Source organism: Sorghum bicolor, chromosome 9, assembly GCF_000003195.3.
Source record: "Sorghum bicolor cultivar BTx623 chromosome 9, Sorghum_bicolor_NCBIv3, whole genome shotgun sequence".
Taxonomy (NCBI): Eukaryota; Viridiplantae; Streptophyta; class Magnoliopsida; order Poales; family Poaceae; genus Sorghum; species Sorghum bicolor.
The window spans coordinates 6060986-6078752 of record NC_012878.2 but is presented as its reverse complement, the minus strand read 5'-3'; the positions used below and the strand labels follow the sequence as shown (position 1 = coordinate 6078752).

The window sequence follows — 17767 nt, the reverse complement described above, 5'->3', positions numbered from 1 at the left end:
CCCAATAGAGTTCAAAAAGAAGTGGTTCTAAAGAAGATGTAGACTATTACGCAAAGAGAAAGGTTCCAGCTTTAGTGATGTGGTACCTCCCTGTGGTTGATCGGTTGAGGTGTTTGTTCGCAAACCCTGAGGATTCCGAACTTATGTGCTGGCATGCTTCTAGTAAGCGCATAAACGATGGAAAACTTCGACATCCATCCGATGCCAAGCAATGGAAGGATTTTAACAAAAATCACAAAGATTTTGATAACGATCCAAGGAATATAAGGTTTGCACTAAGTACTGATGGAATAAATCCATTTGCTGAAAGGAATAGCAAGCACAGCACATGGCCAGTGACCCTGACCATCTACAACCTTCCTCCATGGTTGTGCCAGAAGCAAAAATACATCTTGCTAACCATTCTTATATCTGGACCAAGACAACCTGGTGTTGATATGGAAATATGGATGTGTTTTTAGAGCCCTTAATGCAAGAATTGCGAGAGCTATGGGTAAATGGTGTGGCCATGTGGGATGAGTTTCGCAAGGAGAAGTTCACGCTTAAAGCAATGCTTTTTGTTACCATCAATGATTACCCAGCACTCTTTGCATTATCTGGTCAGTTCAAAGGAAAAGTGGGTTGTGTAGTATGTCTAGATGAAACCTCACACTTGTTCCTTAGTGCATCTAACAAGACTGTGTACATGAGACACAGATGCTTCTTATCACAAGGACACAAGTACCGAAAGCGCAAAAGGAATAAGTACTTTGACAACAAGGATGAAACAAAATCTACTGCTCCATCAGGTACAAATGCGGGTAAAAGAGTGTTCTTAATGGTCAAAGAAATCAAATTTGTTTTTGGGAAGAAGATCAAAGATGGAAAGAGAAAGGATATCAAGCCAACAGAGGGGGCCGCATTCAAGAAGATGTCAATTTTTTTTAAATATCTGCCATACTGGGAAGAACTAGACATACGACATGCGATCGATGGTATGCATGTCCAGAAGAATGTCTTCGAAAGCATAATTGGGACCTTGCTCGACGTATCAAACAAGACAAAGGATGGACTCAATTCACGTTTGGACTTGGCCAACTTAGGCATAAGACCGGAACTTCATGCATGTCAAGAAAATGGAAGGCATGTCCTTCCGCCAGCAAGCTACAACCTGAACCCAGATGAGAAACATGCGATTTGTGTGTTTCTTAAGACTTTGAAAGCCCCATCTAGATTCTGCTCAAACATCAAGAGTCTTGTGTCAATGAAAGACCTTACACTAACGAACTACAACTCACATGATTGTCATGTCATGTTGACTACTTTCCTCCCTATTGCCATCAGGGCTATAAAGCCAGTGTTTCTAAAGATGGCAATTACACGACTGTGCTATTTTTTCAACAAGATCTCACAGAAGGAATTTGTCTCTGCAGAATTAGAGTCTCTAAAAGAATTTGCCGCGGAGACTTTGTCACAGTTGGAGATGTGTTTCCCTCCATCGTTCTTTGATATCATGGTACACCTCATTGTCCACTTGGTTGATCAAATAGAGGCATTAGGTCCCATGTATCTGCATGAAATGTGGACTTATGAGCGTTTCATGTCGATCCTGAATGGCTACATGTCAAATCGTGCTCACCCTGAGGGGTCCATGATAGAGGCCTACACCACAGAAGAGGCAATAGAGTCCGGAGGTCCATTCATCAATAAATGCCTAGAAGGCCAGATTGCAATTGGTTTGCCTCCTTCCCGGCACGAGGGGAGGCTGTATGGAAAAGGGCGTATGGGTAAAAAGTCATTCATTCCGTCGGATTACGACACAGTCCTAGAGGCACATAATAGCATCCTACAACAGCTCTCAATAATGGACCCATTGATCCAACAACACATGAATGAGCTTCGCGAACAAAACATTGGACGCACAGAAGATTGGGTCATGAAGGAGCACAATGTTACGTTCAGTACATGGCTAAAGGATCAGGATATTCCAGATGGGGAATCAATGACTGAGAAAAACATCAAGATGCTGGCATCTGGACCATCACGCCAAATCACTGCATGGCAGGTCTATGACATTAATGGATTCACGTTTCATGTCAAATCCAAGGACCAAAAGAGTCTTGCACAAAATAGTGGGGTTCGTTGTGATGCCATTGATGAAAAAGGCAAATGTACTACATATTATGGGTTTGTTCTTGAAATATGGGAGCTACACTACGGTGTCGGTCTTGACATTCCAGTCTTTCGATGCCAGTGGGTAGACCTCCAATAAGGTTTCAGGGTGGACAACTATGGCCTGAGAATTGTTGACCTGGGTAAAGTGGGTTACAAGGATGACCCGTGGGTCCTTGCTAACCGTGTTGCACAGGTCTTCTATGCAGATGACTTAAGCCCTGAGAGCAAAAAGGAAAGGAGGCCGAAACATATAGCTGTCCCTGGGAAACAACAAATTATTGGAGTTGAGGGTGCTGAGAACTTCATTAACCAGTTCAGTGAAATGCCTCTTTTTACAGACCTGCCAACAAGGATAAAAAATGTAGAGCGAAGTATTCCAAAAGATTCAGTGCCCTGGTTCTGCACTGATGGACAAGAAAGAAGAGTGTAGCTAGCTAAACTCTGTGCATCGATGCTTGACATGATTTATCATGCAATTCATATGTATCCAATTGTATATAAACCCAGAAGTCCTAGTCGCGAAATCCTGCACGAGCCATGCAAGAAGATGGCCCTAGTAAAAATCTGCTGGCCACAAAGGTGAAGAAGTCTCCTGCAAAGGGGAACTGAATATTGAGTTGTGATATTTTGGAAGCTTTGAGCACAGGTCTGGTATTATTGTGGTATTGTAGAATTTGTTATGTTACTGTAAGTTGAATGAACGACTTGGTATGGTATTATTGTGGCCTGAGTGGATATGTAAACATTGCCTTAATTGTATGGTATTATTCTGGCCTGAATGGATATGTAAACATTGCCTTAATTGTAGGCTGCCTGAACAACTTGTAATGACTTGGTTGTGTGTCATGTATGCCTATATATCTTCTTCTTCTTTTTCCAAACAGGGCTAATTTTGTAGAGCTCGGCTTTCAAAAGAAAACTGGTGCTTATTTTGAAAATTTGGTTTTTGATCTTTGATCAAAATTTGCAAGAGATGGTTATGGTTATGTATTGATTGTTAGCTAGTCTTAATCTTGCAAATTTAGTGTATATATATAATCTCGTTTATCTCTTATGTATTGTTGTTTATGTATACCGTTTATCTCGTATCTTGATCAAATTCGTATTGTTGATATATATCTCTTGGTTGATGGAATAATTGAATTGGAGCCCCCCCAACCCTCGGTTGGAATTAATTCCAAGCCTAACTGGAAATTTCCGAGCTTTGGTTGTACTGCTCGCGCGGACAGAGAAGCATCGGTCGGAAATACTTTTGATCCGAACCGGAAATTCGCGTCCTCTTTTTCTTTGCTGTCCTCGCGTGGTCGACGACAGAGACCATCTGCCGGAATTTCTTCGTCGCTTAACCGGCAATTCGGGTTTTTTAAAAAAAGAAAACACATCTACGTACCGGCCGGGCCGGGGCTGTATATATACGTTCTCGCTTGTGTTTGGGCCTTTCTTCACTTTGTCAGCCCAACAGATTTGGTGAGAAGTACCCTCGCGCGCGCGTGCACGCGCTGTATATCCGGTCCGCAAACACAGGCGGCTGTCACTAAAACACGACTGTAAAAATGGATTTTTAGAGGCGGATAACATATAAAGCCGCTTCAATAAAGTTCACATTTACACAAACGGTTCCCAAAGTTAAGCGGCTGCAGAAAATATTTTACAGAGGCGGTTTATTTCTCTGGTCCCACCGTTTTCTTTACACTGGCGCCTGGTCTGTGAGAACCGCTTGTACAAAAAACAGGGGCGCTAGTATAGTGAGCTGCTGTACTAGTGATGTGAGACTATAAACTTGTGGTTAATGCATGATTCTCTTGGGATAATCGGCCATTTTTTGTATTAATGGCTAATATATGATGCAATTAAGGGGACAATTATATTGGTGAATAATGGATAAGGTGCACCGAAGGGCTTCCTTATGCAAAATACTTCCAAAGCAGCATCCAGTACCAGGTTATCGTGCGCGTGTGTACAGGTGAGCATCCAAGAATTGAGAAGTATAATACTTGTTTCTAGCTGAGCCTGAACCTTCTTCCATCCATGCCATTGCGATCTTTGTGGGTGCAGCGGAGACCATGAACTTTATGATGCCGTTCCTTAGCACGCAAGCGTGGATAAGATCACTGGATTTCTCCATATTTGATGACTGGAAAGCATAGCACCTCAATGGCCAGGCTGCTGTGTTAAGTCATCTAACTTAAATTTTTCCTTACACTGGTGTGTGTATAAGGGATTTAGATCACCTGCTGAATATACAAATGTTTGCCAAATAAAAATTGTATTACAATCCAATCGTCTCGAATTAGCTCTCTGACAGGGGCATCACTTGCATTTTTTTATCTTTAGTTCTCCTGTTCAGGTTTACGATAACACAGGACAACAATTCGCCCTTTGCAACTGTGAAGGTAGGTATCTCCACATCATTTATCTGTCGATAGCTCACGCACGGTCATGTGTTAGATCAGGTAATCAGACGTAGTAACCTAATGCTTTGTTGCTAGCGCAGGGTGCCGGCCATAACTACAGAATACCAGCCTGAAACAAGTTTGGCGATGGCTCAAAGGTGGCTGGACGGTGAGCCTCTCTGAGACATCTGCTTTGCTCTCAACTCCCATGTGTCAAATGGCCAGCAACCAGTGGTGTTTTTTCCCTGTATGGAGCTACACCCAAATGAAGGGTGTGCTTTATTCTTCTCAGACATGCTAAAAATTTGGCTTATGCTGATGCTGAAAATTATTGTTCGCTGAATTCTGGTGAGAGAAAAACACTGTACAATGGCTGCTAAGCCGTGCTGATAAGTTGAAGTGAATAGGGCTGTATGCCTCCTGCGCTTTCAAGAGAGAGAGAGAGAGAGAGAGAGAGAGAGAAAAAAAATCATTCTATATGTTCACCTCTACTTCACCCAAATAAGGCTGAATTCACAATATGCGGTCAGAATCTCAGAATGGTCAGCTGATGAAGACTGTACTCGACTCTCTCCACTTTGTGTTACCAGTTGCCACCCTCCAAATATCTGCATTATAAACTAAGACACGGGATAAAAGGGTTTTGGCATTTTGCAGTTAACTATCATATATAGAGGTTCAGGACAGAAGAACTCTACTGGATGCAACAACGAATTCAGCTACTTTATACATACTAGTACGGCATTCTCGTCAGAATCATGAATGGAATAAACAACTTTCAAGATCATCAACCTACTACTGGTGCCTACACCATAAACCTACAGTTTGCGACACTTCAGCATTGTTGTCTTTATTGTGATATCATGGTGTCATCAAACCTTCCAACATTAGGCTGTACAAAATATTTCCAGATGATCCTGTAGAGAACATGGCAGGCTTAAGAAACTTGTGGATAATATCAGATAAGGAATCTATGAGTTATTACTGTAAAAAGTAACAAGGTTTAAATAATTTGGGCAGGATTACTGAAAGAAAACTTCAAAGTAACAGATTTGTCTTAATTTTCCTTTAAGCGATTGACGAACCTGTGAAAAAAGATCAAGCACCCTTATTGAATCATTCAGAGAATCAGAGGTGGTAAATAAAACAGTGGACAATATCCTAAAAGAATTTGCTAAATTATTGTATACAAATGGCTCTTTTTAATTAGATACTCAACATAAAAAAGGGTAAGACAGAAGCTAATATTGCAGGTGAACTGTGCACGACTTTCATGAAATCAAAGCACACAGGACCACAAAATTTGTCAGCAACACAAAAGGCATAGTTCAAGTATGTTGTACAAACAAAAGAAGAAGAAAAACTAAGATGGACAGAAAAAAGGGTCCCTGAAGAACTAGCCTTGTTTGGCACAGCTTATTTCTTAGTTTTTCACAGATTAAACAGAAGTTGTGCCAAACAACATGATTCTACAGCAGCTTATCAATAACAAGACTAGGAATTAACTGAATAGTCAAAATACACTTCTAACCAGCTTCTCATAAAAGAAAATTCTGCACAAATACAAGTTGTGCCAAAAAAGGCTTATACTACATCTCTTAGTGATTTAAGAATCAAAATTACCAACCACTCCTTGCCACTCGCAAACAATTTGTTTGCAAGAAGAAAAAATTATAATTATAATCGGTATTCACCATTGGACAAAAACTAGAAAGATTTAACCACGAGATTTCAACACTTCTCACAAGAATATTTAATCGCAATATACCAAAGTTCATGCTTTAACAAATATATTAGGGGTACTTGCAAAATTGCAATTGATTCTTAAGAAAACAAGAACAGAAGTAATAACAGGACAATGTTTAGTAATAGCTGAATGTACCATGGAATCTCAAGGAGCAGAACTCTTTTTGAGCATTTTAACATGCTCACAAAACCGCCGATGTTTCTCTTGCACTTCAGCTATCGCCTTTTCAGCAGCCTCTGCATTCTTTGCTAGAAGGAATTTCTCGATCTGAACAAACCACTCCCCCAATGTCATATCCTCCAAGCGGCGTCTTCCTGTGTGCTCCCCCACATGGCCTTTCTCTCCACTGGCAGCAATAGTTTCCCTTGTATCATTCTCTTCCACTTCAACACCATCCAGCTTTGACTCTGGTGACACTTTTTCTCTCAATTCCTGGTCAACTTCAGTTTCCCCTTCCTTGCTCAAATTTTTCACCTCCTCTTCTTCCACACCACCATTGTCAGCAGGAGCATGCTGAGCATTGTCCCTCCCCTCAATTTCCCTCTCTGTCAATGTCGCATCTTCCTCCACATCCACCATCTTCTCATCCTCCATGGATACCTTTGAGGTTCCATCCAACTTGCCGTCCTCAATTGTCACCTTATCCTGTTCAGAACCATCACTCACGGCCAAAACCCTCAATGGGCTCCCCTCTCGATCTCTGGCATGAGCCATATCCCTTTCCTCTTGCTCATTTTCATCGTTCTCAACAATTGCATCCTCAGCTTTCCTTGCCCTTGTGGCCCTTCCTCGGCCTCTTCCTCTTCTGCTCCTCTTTGCTCGTCCTCTCCCAGCCGCCGGCACCACCTCTGATGCATGTGAAGTTCTGTCTGTGGTCTCTACCATATCCTCCTCTTCATCACCTTTGCCCTCAACAACTGTCCCTCCCCGATCTCTGGCCACAGCATCTTCACCCTCCTCTTCCTCCTCATCCTCGGGAGTACCACTCGTGCCATTCCTTGCACTTGCCCTTGTAACCCGTCCTCTCCCCCTTCCAGTCCCCACCACTTTTCCCTCATCGTTTTGGCACCCCACCGCCTCACCTCTCCTTGCAGTAGCTCTCGCTGACCTCGTATTTTGCGGCTGTGGCGGAAGGACAACCGTCGCTGCAGCCTTCCTCGACCTGCCCCGGCGCGGTATTGCCGCCTCCTCCTCCTCCTCCTTTTCCGCTCCCATCTCCACCCCAGCGGGCTCAACGGCCTTCTTCCGCCCGCCTCGGCGAGTCGGGAGTGCAGCTTCCTCCACTTCATTCCCACCTTCGGGGGCTTCCGCCGCACCGGCCTTCCTCCGTCCGGCCCTGCGCGAAACCGCGGGGCCCTGATCCTCCTCCTCCGGCGCCGCCGCCACGGCAGCTGCGTTGCGCGCGGAACGCCTAGTGGCGGCGGGGCCCGGTCCCGGGCCCGCATCGATCGATATGGAGACGGCGATCACGGTGCTCTCCCCGATCTTGATGAGGTCCCCATCGGAGAGCGGCGCCGGGACGGTGGGCACGAGAGGCGTACCGTTGAGGAGGGTGCCGTTGGAGGAGCCTAGGTCGGTGGCGGCCCACCGTGCCGCGGGCGGCGGGAGGAACTCGACGGAGAGATGCCTCTGCGACGCGCCCGCGTCGCGCACGGAGAGGTCGTTGCCCTTGGCAACGCGGCCGACACGGAGCGCCGCGGCGCCGGCGCGGCGCTGCAGGGCCCTCCCTTCGCAAGGGCCCTTCTTCACTAGGAGCGTGAGCACAGACGGCGGATCCGCCATCGCGGATTCGATTCGCGGGGGCTCGCGGGGAGGTTGGAGGTCGGTGAAGGGGGGGTGAAAAAGGATTTCAAATTTTTGGGCGGAGATGAGGGAAGGACTATAAAACCGAGCAACAGATCCCCCTAACTTTTTTTTTTTTTTTGAAACTGGACAAAGTATCCCCGACCATTTCTAGCCTGTTCGTTTCTGGGCTGGGCCGGAATGAAGCTGTCCAGGCCTAGAACCATTCGTTTTTTTTATACTGGACTAAAAATATTATGGACAGTTCCTGACAGAAAATGCCTAACTGAATGGGCCTTAAAGTAGTTTTTTCGATGGTTTTGCTTTATATGAATAGATACATCCTCGACCATTTCAAAGTAGTTTCTTGGGTGGTTTTGCTCGTATGAATAGATATATCAAAGTTATAGAGCTCATCACGATTTATAACTTTATAGTTTTAAAAATCTAGAATTTTCAAATGGCCCTATTGATATAGTCTATACTATATACTTCTCAATAAAATCTATAACTTCATAGTTAATGTTTTTTTGTTTGACATCGCTCAGAGCTCCAAATATCCATTTTAAGTTTTATAATTTCAAAATTTAATTTTTGTTTTATTTTTTCGAACGACATCTGATGTTAATTTAATCTACACCAAAGTTGCAGCTCTCAACATGTTCTACGACTTTATAGTTGATAATATTTTTACAATGAGATATTCATTTTAAATTCTTATATATTGAAATCCAATTTGTTTAAAATTTTTAAAGGACAAATAATTTGGGCCTCTAAACAATATCAAATAAAAAATTGTCAACTACAAAATTATAGATCATGTTAAAATCTACAACTTTGGTGTGGACTACGTCACCATAAGAGGTCATTTGATTTTTTTAAAAAACGAATATCAAAATTACAGAATTTAAAACAAATATTTGGGGCTCTAAACGATCTCAGATAAAAAAAGTTTTTCAACTACAAAGTTTACTAAGAATCCAAGGTGATGAAGATTTGAGCCTCTAAAGTTTATTAAATAGAAATGTTATCAACTACAAAGTTGTAGATCGCGTTAAGATCTACAACTTTAATGTAAATTTTGTATTCATACGACTTCATATATAAAAGTTATGCCTTTTTATATGTAAGTCAAAGAAAGACCCGACACATAAGCCCCACTACCATGTTAGCAATACCATCTAAGGAACCACTTTAAAATGATCAAGGGAGTACTTTGTCCAGTTTTGAAAGTTAAGGAGTATGTTGTCTCAATATGGGTCTTCCAAAATCAACAAATAGTTGGGGGTGGGGGTTGAATCGATTTACTCAATTTACAATGTTAAATCCATTTACAGTATTAAATTTGTATTCATATTTGTTTCAAACGTGATACTAAATGCAGTTATCAGAATTCATTTTCCAAAATTTTCGGTATTCGATTTTAAATCCGTATTCGACAAGAATATTAAACATAAGATATTTATCTGTATTTGCAAAGAATAATCTATTTAAAAGTGAGTAATTATTTAGTTTAATATTACTACTGATGGATTGAGACAATTTAAAAGTACACCTATAGATAACTTTTAATATCTGTTTAATACAATTAATCATACATAAAGATTTAAGTTAGTTTAGTATTTTTCTTAACTCAATATAAACCTAACATATTTATTGTTATAAAATATTTTTGTACTTTAGTTAATTTATTTCTGGATGTAGCTTATTTTATAGTTTGATGATAAATATTATACAAATAATGATTGATTAATTATATATTTAAATACTATATTTATTGGTAATTTTATTAATTTGTTAAGTTATATTTGTCTATGTTATATATCCAAATCTAATATTATATTAAATTGGTAACTAAAAACCATTGGTAAAGAAAAATGTCTATTTGTTGCCTAGCATTCTTGTTTGAATTTCTTCACTTGACCTATCGTTTTATTAAATATTATCCACTAAATTTTGTTCATTTTGAAATGGGAGATTATTAGAAGTGCACATTAATTTTATTTCACATTGGTGATCATTAAATCTAATAATATGTATTTTATGTTGAATTGAGTAGATATCTGAACAAAAAACCAAATTCAAGACATCTTTTTTTCTATTCAAAATTGCGTACTCGTATTCGAATTTTAATTAAATAAAAGGTGGTTAAAGCTGATATTCCCATTTCATACGAATCTGATCCTTTTCCATCCTCATATCTATCTCTTCTATATTTATCTACACTATCCACACTTATATTTAGGCCTTGTTTGGATGTAGTTGGATTCGCATCAATCCACATGTATTGGGGTGAATTGGAGTGGAACTTGAACTAAATTCCACCCTAATCTACTCCAAAACATGTGGATTGAGGTGAATCCGACAACATCCAAACAAAACCTTACCGTTTATATTACTTAAAAAAGGTTCGAGGAATCTTTTTTTGAGACCTTAGAGGCACGAGGAATCGTCCAGATTGAGCGTGTGCCTCCCATTGCCCACCGCTCCCTACTTTCAATTTTTCGGCTCCGAAGCCAAAAAAAAAAGAACGTCTCGAGATGCAAGCAGGCGTGCCTGCGCCATGCGCGCTGGCACTGTGGGCCGCATCCGCTAAACTCCAGAAAAGTCCTGAAAATAAAAATAAATAGGATTAATTTCAACCGGTGACGATTAAACCGAAACAAAGTGACAATGATGTTCTTCAGACACTGATAAACATGGCAGAAATCTGAAATCAGCTATGTAGCCCTCTATTCTTGACTCCACCCGGTTAAGAAATCTCCATTGTAGAAGATAGTTTTTATGGATGATTTTTTATGACTGGTTGTTATGGAAATCGTGTATAGTTCGACCATAGTGTGGGGGTATAAACCCCTATACCCTTACGGCTAGACTTGGGCCAGGAGGCTTGGCCCATCACGAGGCAGTTCGAGGCTTGATCTAATTGCTCGGAGTTTCACGCAAGAAAACAAGACGTGGAGATCAAGCAGGATTCTATTTGGTTAGAATAAGAATTGATATCGTACTATCTATGGCAATTGTAACCGACTAGGATTAGTTTCCAGATCTGTAACCCTGCCCTCTGGACTATATAAGGAGAGGCAAGGGACCCCTAGGACAGATTATCTCAACACAATTCAATACAATCAGACGCAGGACGTAGGTATTACGCCCATACGACGGCCGAACCTGGATAAAAACCTTGTCCGTGTCTTGCGTCACCATCAAGTTCGTAGCTTGCGCACCGTCTACCGATAAACTACTACCGTGGTATACCTTAAGCTAGACTGCCGACTAGCTTTCGTCGACAGTGGCGCGCCAGGAGGGGGTGTGCGTGCAGCTCTCCCGACGAACAAGATGGTCATCGTTCCAGCTTCCGCGGCCATGGCTGAAGGCCTCACGTTCACCGTCGGCCAGATCACGTGGACAACTCATGGCGACGGCCTCACGACCACGACTTCGGAAGAAACACAGATCCAATCTGGGACAGCAGAGGCGTCGACTCCGATCACGCCGAATCCGAGCACCCGACCTCCACTCCCTCGTTACAGGGTGAAGAGGGTCGACAACTCGGATCTTCTCCAAGCCCTCGATCGCGCCGACCTCAAACTTCGCGAAGCCTCCAACCTGGTGGATTCTATCTCGCGCGAATTTGATCAGGCGGCGTCATCAAATTTTTTCGACTCCCGTCGGCCAACTCGTGTCACCACGCACGAACAAATAGGGGCGTCCCTGACAATAACGTCGACCCCCACGGGACGATCTGTCAAGCTCAAGACAGCTCCCCCAGACCAGAATTGCCCTTATGGTCTGAACAACGCGGCCGACCAGTATTCACGGCATACACGATCTCTGTTCGGCAAGGCGGGTTTGTCGTCGCGCCAAGACAGCCGAGCAGCTCGTCATTACGTCAATATGGTGTCCATCCGAGTCCTGCCGGACGATAAGGCTACCAGTACGAACTCCAGCACAGGGTCCGTCCCTACCGAAGTTCTACACTCTGAGGACGAAGACTACAACCTGGATCTACCGCCATACCCTCCGGGTTTTTCTCATTTTCCAGTCTTCCCACCCCGACGAGGAGATCTGATCTTTAACGTCAGCAACGACGAACCAGTTGTCGATGGCAAAACCGACGAGCAAAAGCAACTCCGCGAGCAGCGCAATGCCGATCGTGCTCAACGGCGAGCGGACGAGGAATGGCAACTTGCGCGACAAAACCTCAGTGATGCCTTCGATATGGTCGGGAACCAGCCAGTCTACAAGACGCCAAGCGCTAACGTGGCTGTCGCCATGGCAAACCTGGACCGGCTCCCCGATACCCCGGAATACCAGGGTATCCGATCCAGCATACGAGCGCACCTGATCGCCGCAATGGGGCAGACAACCACTTTGCTCAAAAGAATCCAAGCTGTCTCCTACACAGAGGTTTCCTCCGACCAGACTTATCGCAACCGGACTTCACCACGACCCAGCGGGCGCCATCATAGCCGATCCCCAACGGTCGTAGGAAGGACACGGGACGCGACAACTGTGGTCAGGACACCGGCGGTTACCGTGAGCAGAGGTGCGGGCGTGGTCAGGAAGTAAATCAGAGCAGGGATCTACGATAAAACATCCCTCCTACGGACGCCCGCGATCGCATCAATAGGCGCGCCACGGAAAGAGCGGTACACGAAAACCTGCGACGCATTGAGTACGTTGCAGCACATGGCCCCCCCTCGGCCTAAGGCAGTTTTCTTCACACCTCCACCAAGTCGTATGGCCCTGCAACTTTAAGCTCGAGAAACTTAAAAAATATGACGGCAAGGAAAACCCTAAAAAATGGATCACTCTTTACGAGATCGCGGTCCGGTCACCAGCAGGAGACGAACACGTCATGGCAAACTACTTCCCAGTAGTCCTCGACCAGGCTGGTCATCAATGGCTCCTCGGCCTACCCGAGGACTCCTTCGATTCTTGGGAGGAACTGCGCCAGGCGTTCATTGACAATTTCATTGCTACCTACAAGAAGCCTGGGAACAAATACGATCTCGAGAGGATAAGGGACAGGAAGAATGAACCCTTGCGCGATTACATCCGACGTTTCTCAGATATGCGCCTCAAGATTCTGAAGATTTCTCACGACGAGGCTTTATCGGCCTTCATCAAGGGCCTACGCTTCCACGAAGCATTGCGAAACAAGCTATTGCGCAAAAGACCGGCCACGGTCGCCGAACTCCTCACCACGGCCAAAAACTACGCTGATACCGATGACGTCGAAAAACTCATCCGAGAAGATGCGAGAGGTGCCGACCAGCCCCCCCGACGAGACGACAGTCGTGGACGCTTCGACAACCGGAACCCCCGCCGTGGCGACAACCGCGACCACCGAGAAGGTTGGGATAGACGACGCGACAACCGCGACGATTTCAGAGGCAAGCGACCTCGCGACAACGACCACGAGGTGAACACAGTCAAGCGCCCCAATGGACGGCGAGACTACCAGGAAGACTACAACAAGACGCTGAAAGACCATGCCAACTCCATCCCAAGTCCAATCACATGATGGAAGAATGTCGTGTCCTCAAAAGTATCTACACACAGCGGGTGCTCAAGGGGATTCCACCAAGAAAAACGGGAAACAAGACAAACATGGTCACGAAGACGAAGACGACGACCAGGATAGGGACCCACGACACGAGTATGTCAGTCCCACCGACGTGGTGCACTCCATCTTCGGAGGCAAAGTTTCTATAGAGTCTAAACGAGAAAGAAAGCTCCTGAAGAGAGCCTGCCTCAATGTGGACAGCGCAGACGGCCTGATCGCTGACCCGAAATTCCCTCTCTAGTCGCACAGAGAGATCTCCTTCAACAGGCAGGACCAGTGGGCCGTAATCCCAGAGCTAGGATGTTTTCCTCTGATCCTGGACCCTTGCATCAACAACGTCAGATTCGAGCGCGTGCTTGTCGACGGGGGCAGCTCCATCGATATTCTTTTCCGCAATAGCCTGCCTGCCCTCAAGCTAACCCCGGCGCAACTAAAGCCGTATGATGCTCAGTTCTGGGGTGGTCAAAGTTTAGTACCCCTCGGGCAGATAACGCTCCCTGTCCAGTTTGGAACACCCGACCACTTTCGCACAGAGTTCGTCAACTTTGTGGCCGCCGACTTCGACAGTACTTATCACGTAATTCTAGGCCGCTCCTCGTTGACCAAGTTCATGGCAGTCCCGCACTACTCATACCTGGTCCTCAAGATGCCAACTGAGAAAGGCGTCTTGACCGTCAGAGGCAACGTCTACACCGCATATACTTGCAAGGAGGAAAGCTTCAAGGTCATCGAAGCAATTGACCTCTCAATTCGTATGGCATAAACTACAGCTCAAGCCACGCAGATTCCCTCCGACCAGCTACAACTACCCGAGCAAGAGACCCCAAGGAAAAAACACAAAATCCAAAGAGCACAAGGAAGTACAGCTGGTCGACGGCAGCCCCGAGAAGACGGCTCTCATCGGGGCCAACCTGGACCCCAAATAGGAAGACGCGCTCGTCAGGTTTCTAAAGGACAACGTAAGCGTTTTCGCATGGAAACCCACGGACATGCCTGGCGTCCCACGAAACCTGATCGAGCACTCTTTAAACGTCTCGAAGACCGCAAGACCTATCAAGCAGAAACTCCGACGGTTCGCTCGTGACAAAAAGGAGGCTATTAGGACAAAAATAACACGGCTACTAGCAGCCGGATTTATTAAAGAAGTGTATCATCCCGATTGGCTCGCCAATCTAGTTCTTGTAAGAAAAAAGAATAATGAATGGAGAATGTGCGTTGATTACACCGATCTCAATAAACACTGTCCTAAAGATCCTTTCGGTCTCCCCCGTATCGACGAGGTGGTCGATTCAACGGCCGGATGCGAACTCCTTTCTTTTCTCGACTGTTACTCTGGTTATCACCAGATCTCGCTAAAGGAAGACGACCAGATTAAAACTTCCTTCATTACTCCTTTTGGCGCATACTGTTACACAACTATGTCCTTTGGACTGAAAAACACTGGGGCCACCTATCAACGCGCTATTCATCAATGCCTCCGCGACGAGATACGAGACAACCTTGTCGAGGCTTACGTTGACGACGTTGTCGTCAAAACCAGGGACGCAAGCACCCTGATCGACAACTTGGATCGCACTTTTAAGGCGCTAAATAAATACAAGTGGAAGCTCAATCCCAAAAAATGTATCTTTGGGGTTTCCTCTGGTCTATTGCTCGGCAACGTCGTCAGCCGCGACGGCATACGGCCAAATCCTTGCATGGCCGCTCTCAGCCGGTTTATCTCTAGGCTGGGGAAAAAGGCCTTCCTTTTTCAAACTTCTAAAGGCATCGAAAAAATTCTCCTGGACAGAGGAAGCTAACGCTGCTTTCACCCAGCTCAAAACTTTCCTCACATCACCACCCGTCCTCACCGCACCTCAACCCAACGAGGACCTGCTCCTTTACATAGCAGCAACTGATCGGGTTGTCTCCACGGCAATGGTGGTTGAGCGGGACGAACCAGACCATGTCTATAAAGTCAAATGAACTGCCCTTAGTTCATGACTCCATTCCTATATGTCCTTTTTGTTGTTCATAACTGCGCAAAGAGATATACGCAGCGATAAAAGTGTGCTGCAACTTAGCCTAATGAGTGGGCACACAAAGAGATGGGGTAAGTCCCAGCAGTAAGATTGAATAAGCTACTACTAGTGTACTACTGCCCAAATTAAACACTGAATAGGGAAGCTCTTTTTCTGGTGGCTGGAAACATAAGCCCAACAGGCAATTCGTCGGTATTCATTTGAGTATGATCAAGAGAGAGGAGCTCATTTGGGAGATCTTGTGACTTCAGAGTTTAGATCGATGAAGTGAAAGCTGTGTAAACAAAAGACAGAGATCATTTTTTTCAAAAAGAGAGAGAAAAGTTTAGGTCGAGCGATGAAAATAATAAACAAAAAAAAAGAAGAAAAAGAGAATTCTATCAGATCCAGGTTTCGATCCTGGGACCTGTGGGTTATGGGCCCACCACGCTTCCGCTGCGCTAATCTGATGTTTGATGCTAACTTCGATGTACACGTGGTTTAATTGTCGATACAATTGGGCATGGTCCTTCGAATATGCATCATGCTGGAGGCATGACAATGCTCGAGCTAGCTATGATGTAAGCCCAGATATATCATGCTGAGCAGAGAGCAGTTACATGTGCTTGAGACCGAGTTTCAGCAGAGATAAGGTACAGCGCGACCTTCTGTAACATGCAACTCCACCACCGTCTTCAGTAACTACATGCCGTGGGCAGATGCAAACGACCTCTTCCCGAGTGACCAGCAATTGTTTAGTTCATCTAAAAATCAAAAACTTTTTAAAATTTTCCGTCACATCGAATCTTGCGTCAAGCATTAAATATAGATGAAAATAAAAATTAATTACACAGTTTGTCTGTAAATGGTGAGACGAATCTTTTAAACTTAGTTACTTTATGATTGGACAATGTTTGTCAAATTAAAAATGAAATTGCTAGAGTGTCAAAATCTAAAACCTTTTTTTATCTAAACAAGGCCATGCAATGCACCACGTTCAGTTTCACACTGAGGCCTTCCTTTGTTACACCCAAAATTCAAATTTTTTTTAAGATTCCTCGTCACATCAAATTTTACGGCATATGTATAGAGCATTAAATATAGATTAAAAAATAACTAATTATTCAATTTGTCTGTAATTTGCTAGACGAATCTTTTGAGCCTAGTTAGTCCATAGTTAAACAATAATTACCGAAAATACTATAATAGCAAAATAAAAAAAAATGAATCTAAACATGGCCGAAGGTTGAGGCCAGCACGATTGAATTGGAAAATCTCAGTAGGATCTGGGGGACTGTGTGTTTTTCTATTTCTCACTGTCAGAGCCTAGCATTTGGACTTAGAACGCCCTTCTGATGAAGGCAATCGGGCATCAGCAATTCTGGGACCTTATAGGATGGAAAACAGGTTTGGACATCATTTTTGAGCAAGAGGTTTGAGCATCATCAATCATCATTCTGCAGCAATGAGACAACAGATGAGGCAGGTAACATAGGTTCACTAGTACACAGAGGTACTATGTAGGCGGTTCGCCACTCCTTTCCACAGGTGGATTGACGATCCGCCTGTACTATTCAGTTATGCCATCTACCTTTATACAAAATATAAAATCGACTTTAAAAATAGGAAAAAAAGATTTTAATTATAGGGAAGGCTCACTGGCTAATCGCTAGCCCATCTCCGTCGAAGTCGCAAGTTGCGTATTTTTTCACGTAAAATCGTGCGCTTCGCGGCCGGTGGGATTCGAACCTGAGACCTCGCCCCCTATCACTCAGGTGTGTCTATACTAGAGTTTAGTTCCCCACATATTATCCTAAACCGAGTATATATTGATTATTTGAGACCTTAAACGGATTCCAATGGAAAAGTTGTCAACTACAAAGTTTCACAACTTTTCAAGATCTACGACTTTTGTATTGGTAGTTTTTCCATCCGAGGTCATTTACAAAATTTGAATTTTTGAGAAATTCAAACGTAGTTTTCGACAAAAGAATATTTCAAATGAAAAACTTATCAACTACAAAGTTTCATAAATTTTCGAGATCTACAACTTTCATTTCGACGGTTTTTTCAAACGAGGTCATATGAAAAGCTCAAAAAATTCAATTTCAAATTATTT

General features: G+C 43.9%; 1 protein-coding gene and 1 non-coding gene across 2 annotated transcripts; both read right to left on the bottom strand.

The window, feature by feature from the left end:
• LOC8071221 (ABC transporter F family member 4) lies at positions 5138-8122 on the bottom strand. Its single transcript, XM_002439302.2, has 2 exons — positions 6430-8122; positions 5138-5464 (listed from the first exon to the last, which is right to left on the bottom strand). Exon 1 carries the CDS (start codon positions 8074-8076, stop codon positions 6439-6441), a length of 1638 nt encoding a protein of 545 aa, XP_002439347.1. The 5' UTR covers positions 8077-8122; the 3' UTR covers positions 5138-5464; positions 6430-6438.
• On the bottom strand, positions 16048-16119 carry TRNAM-CAU. Its single transcript has one exon. It is a non-coding gene; the product is annotated as a tRNA-Met (tRNA).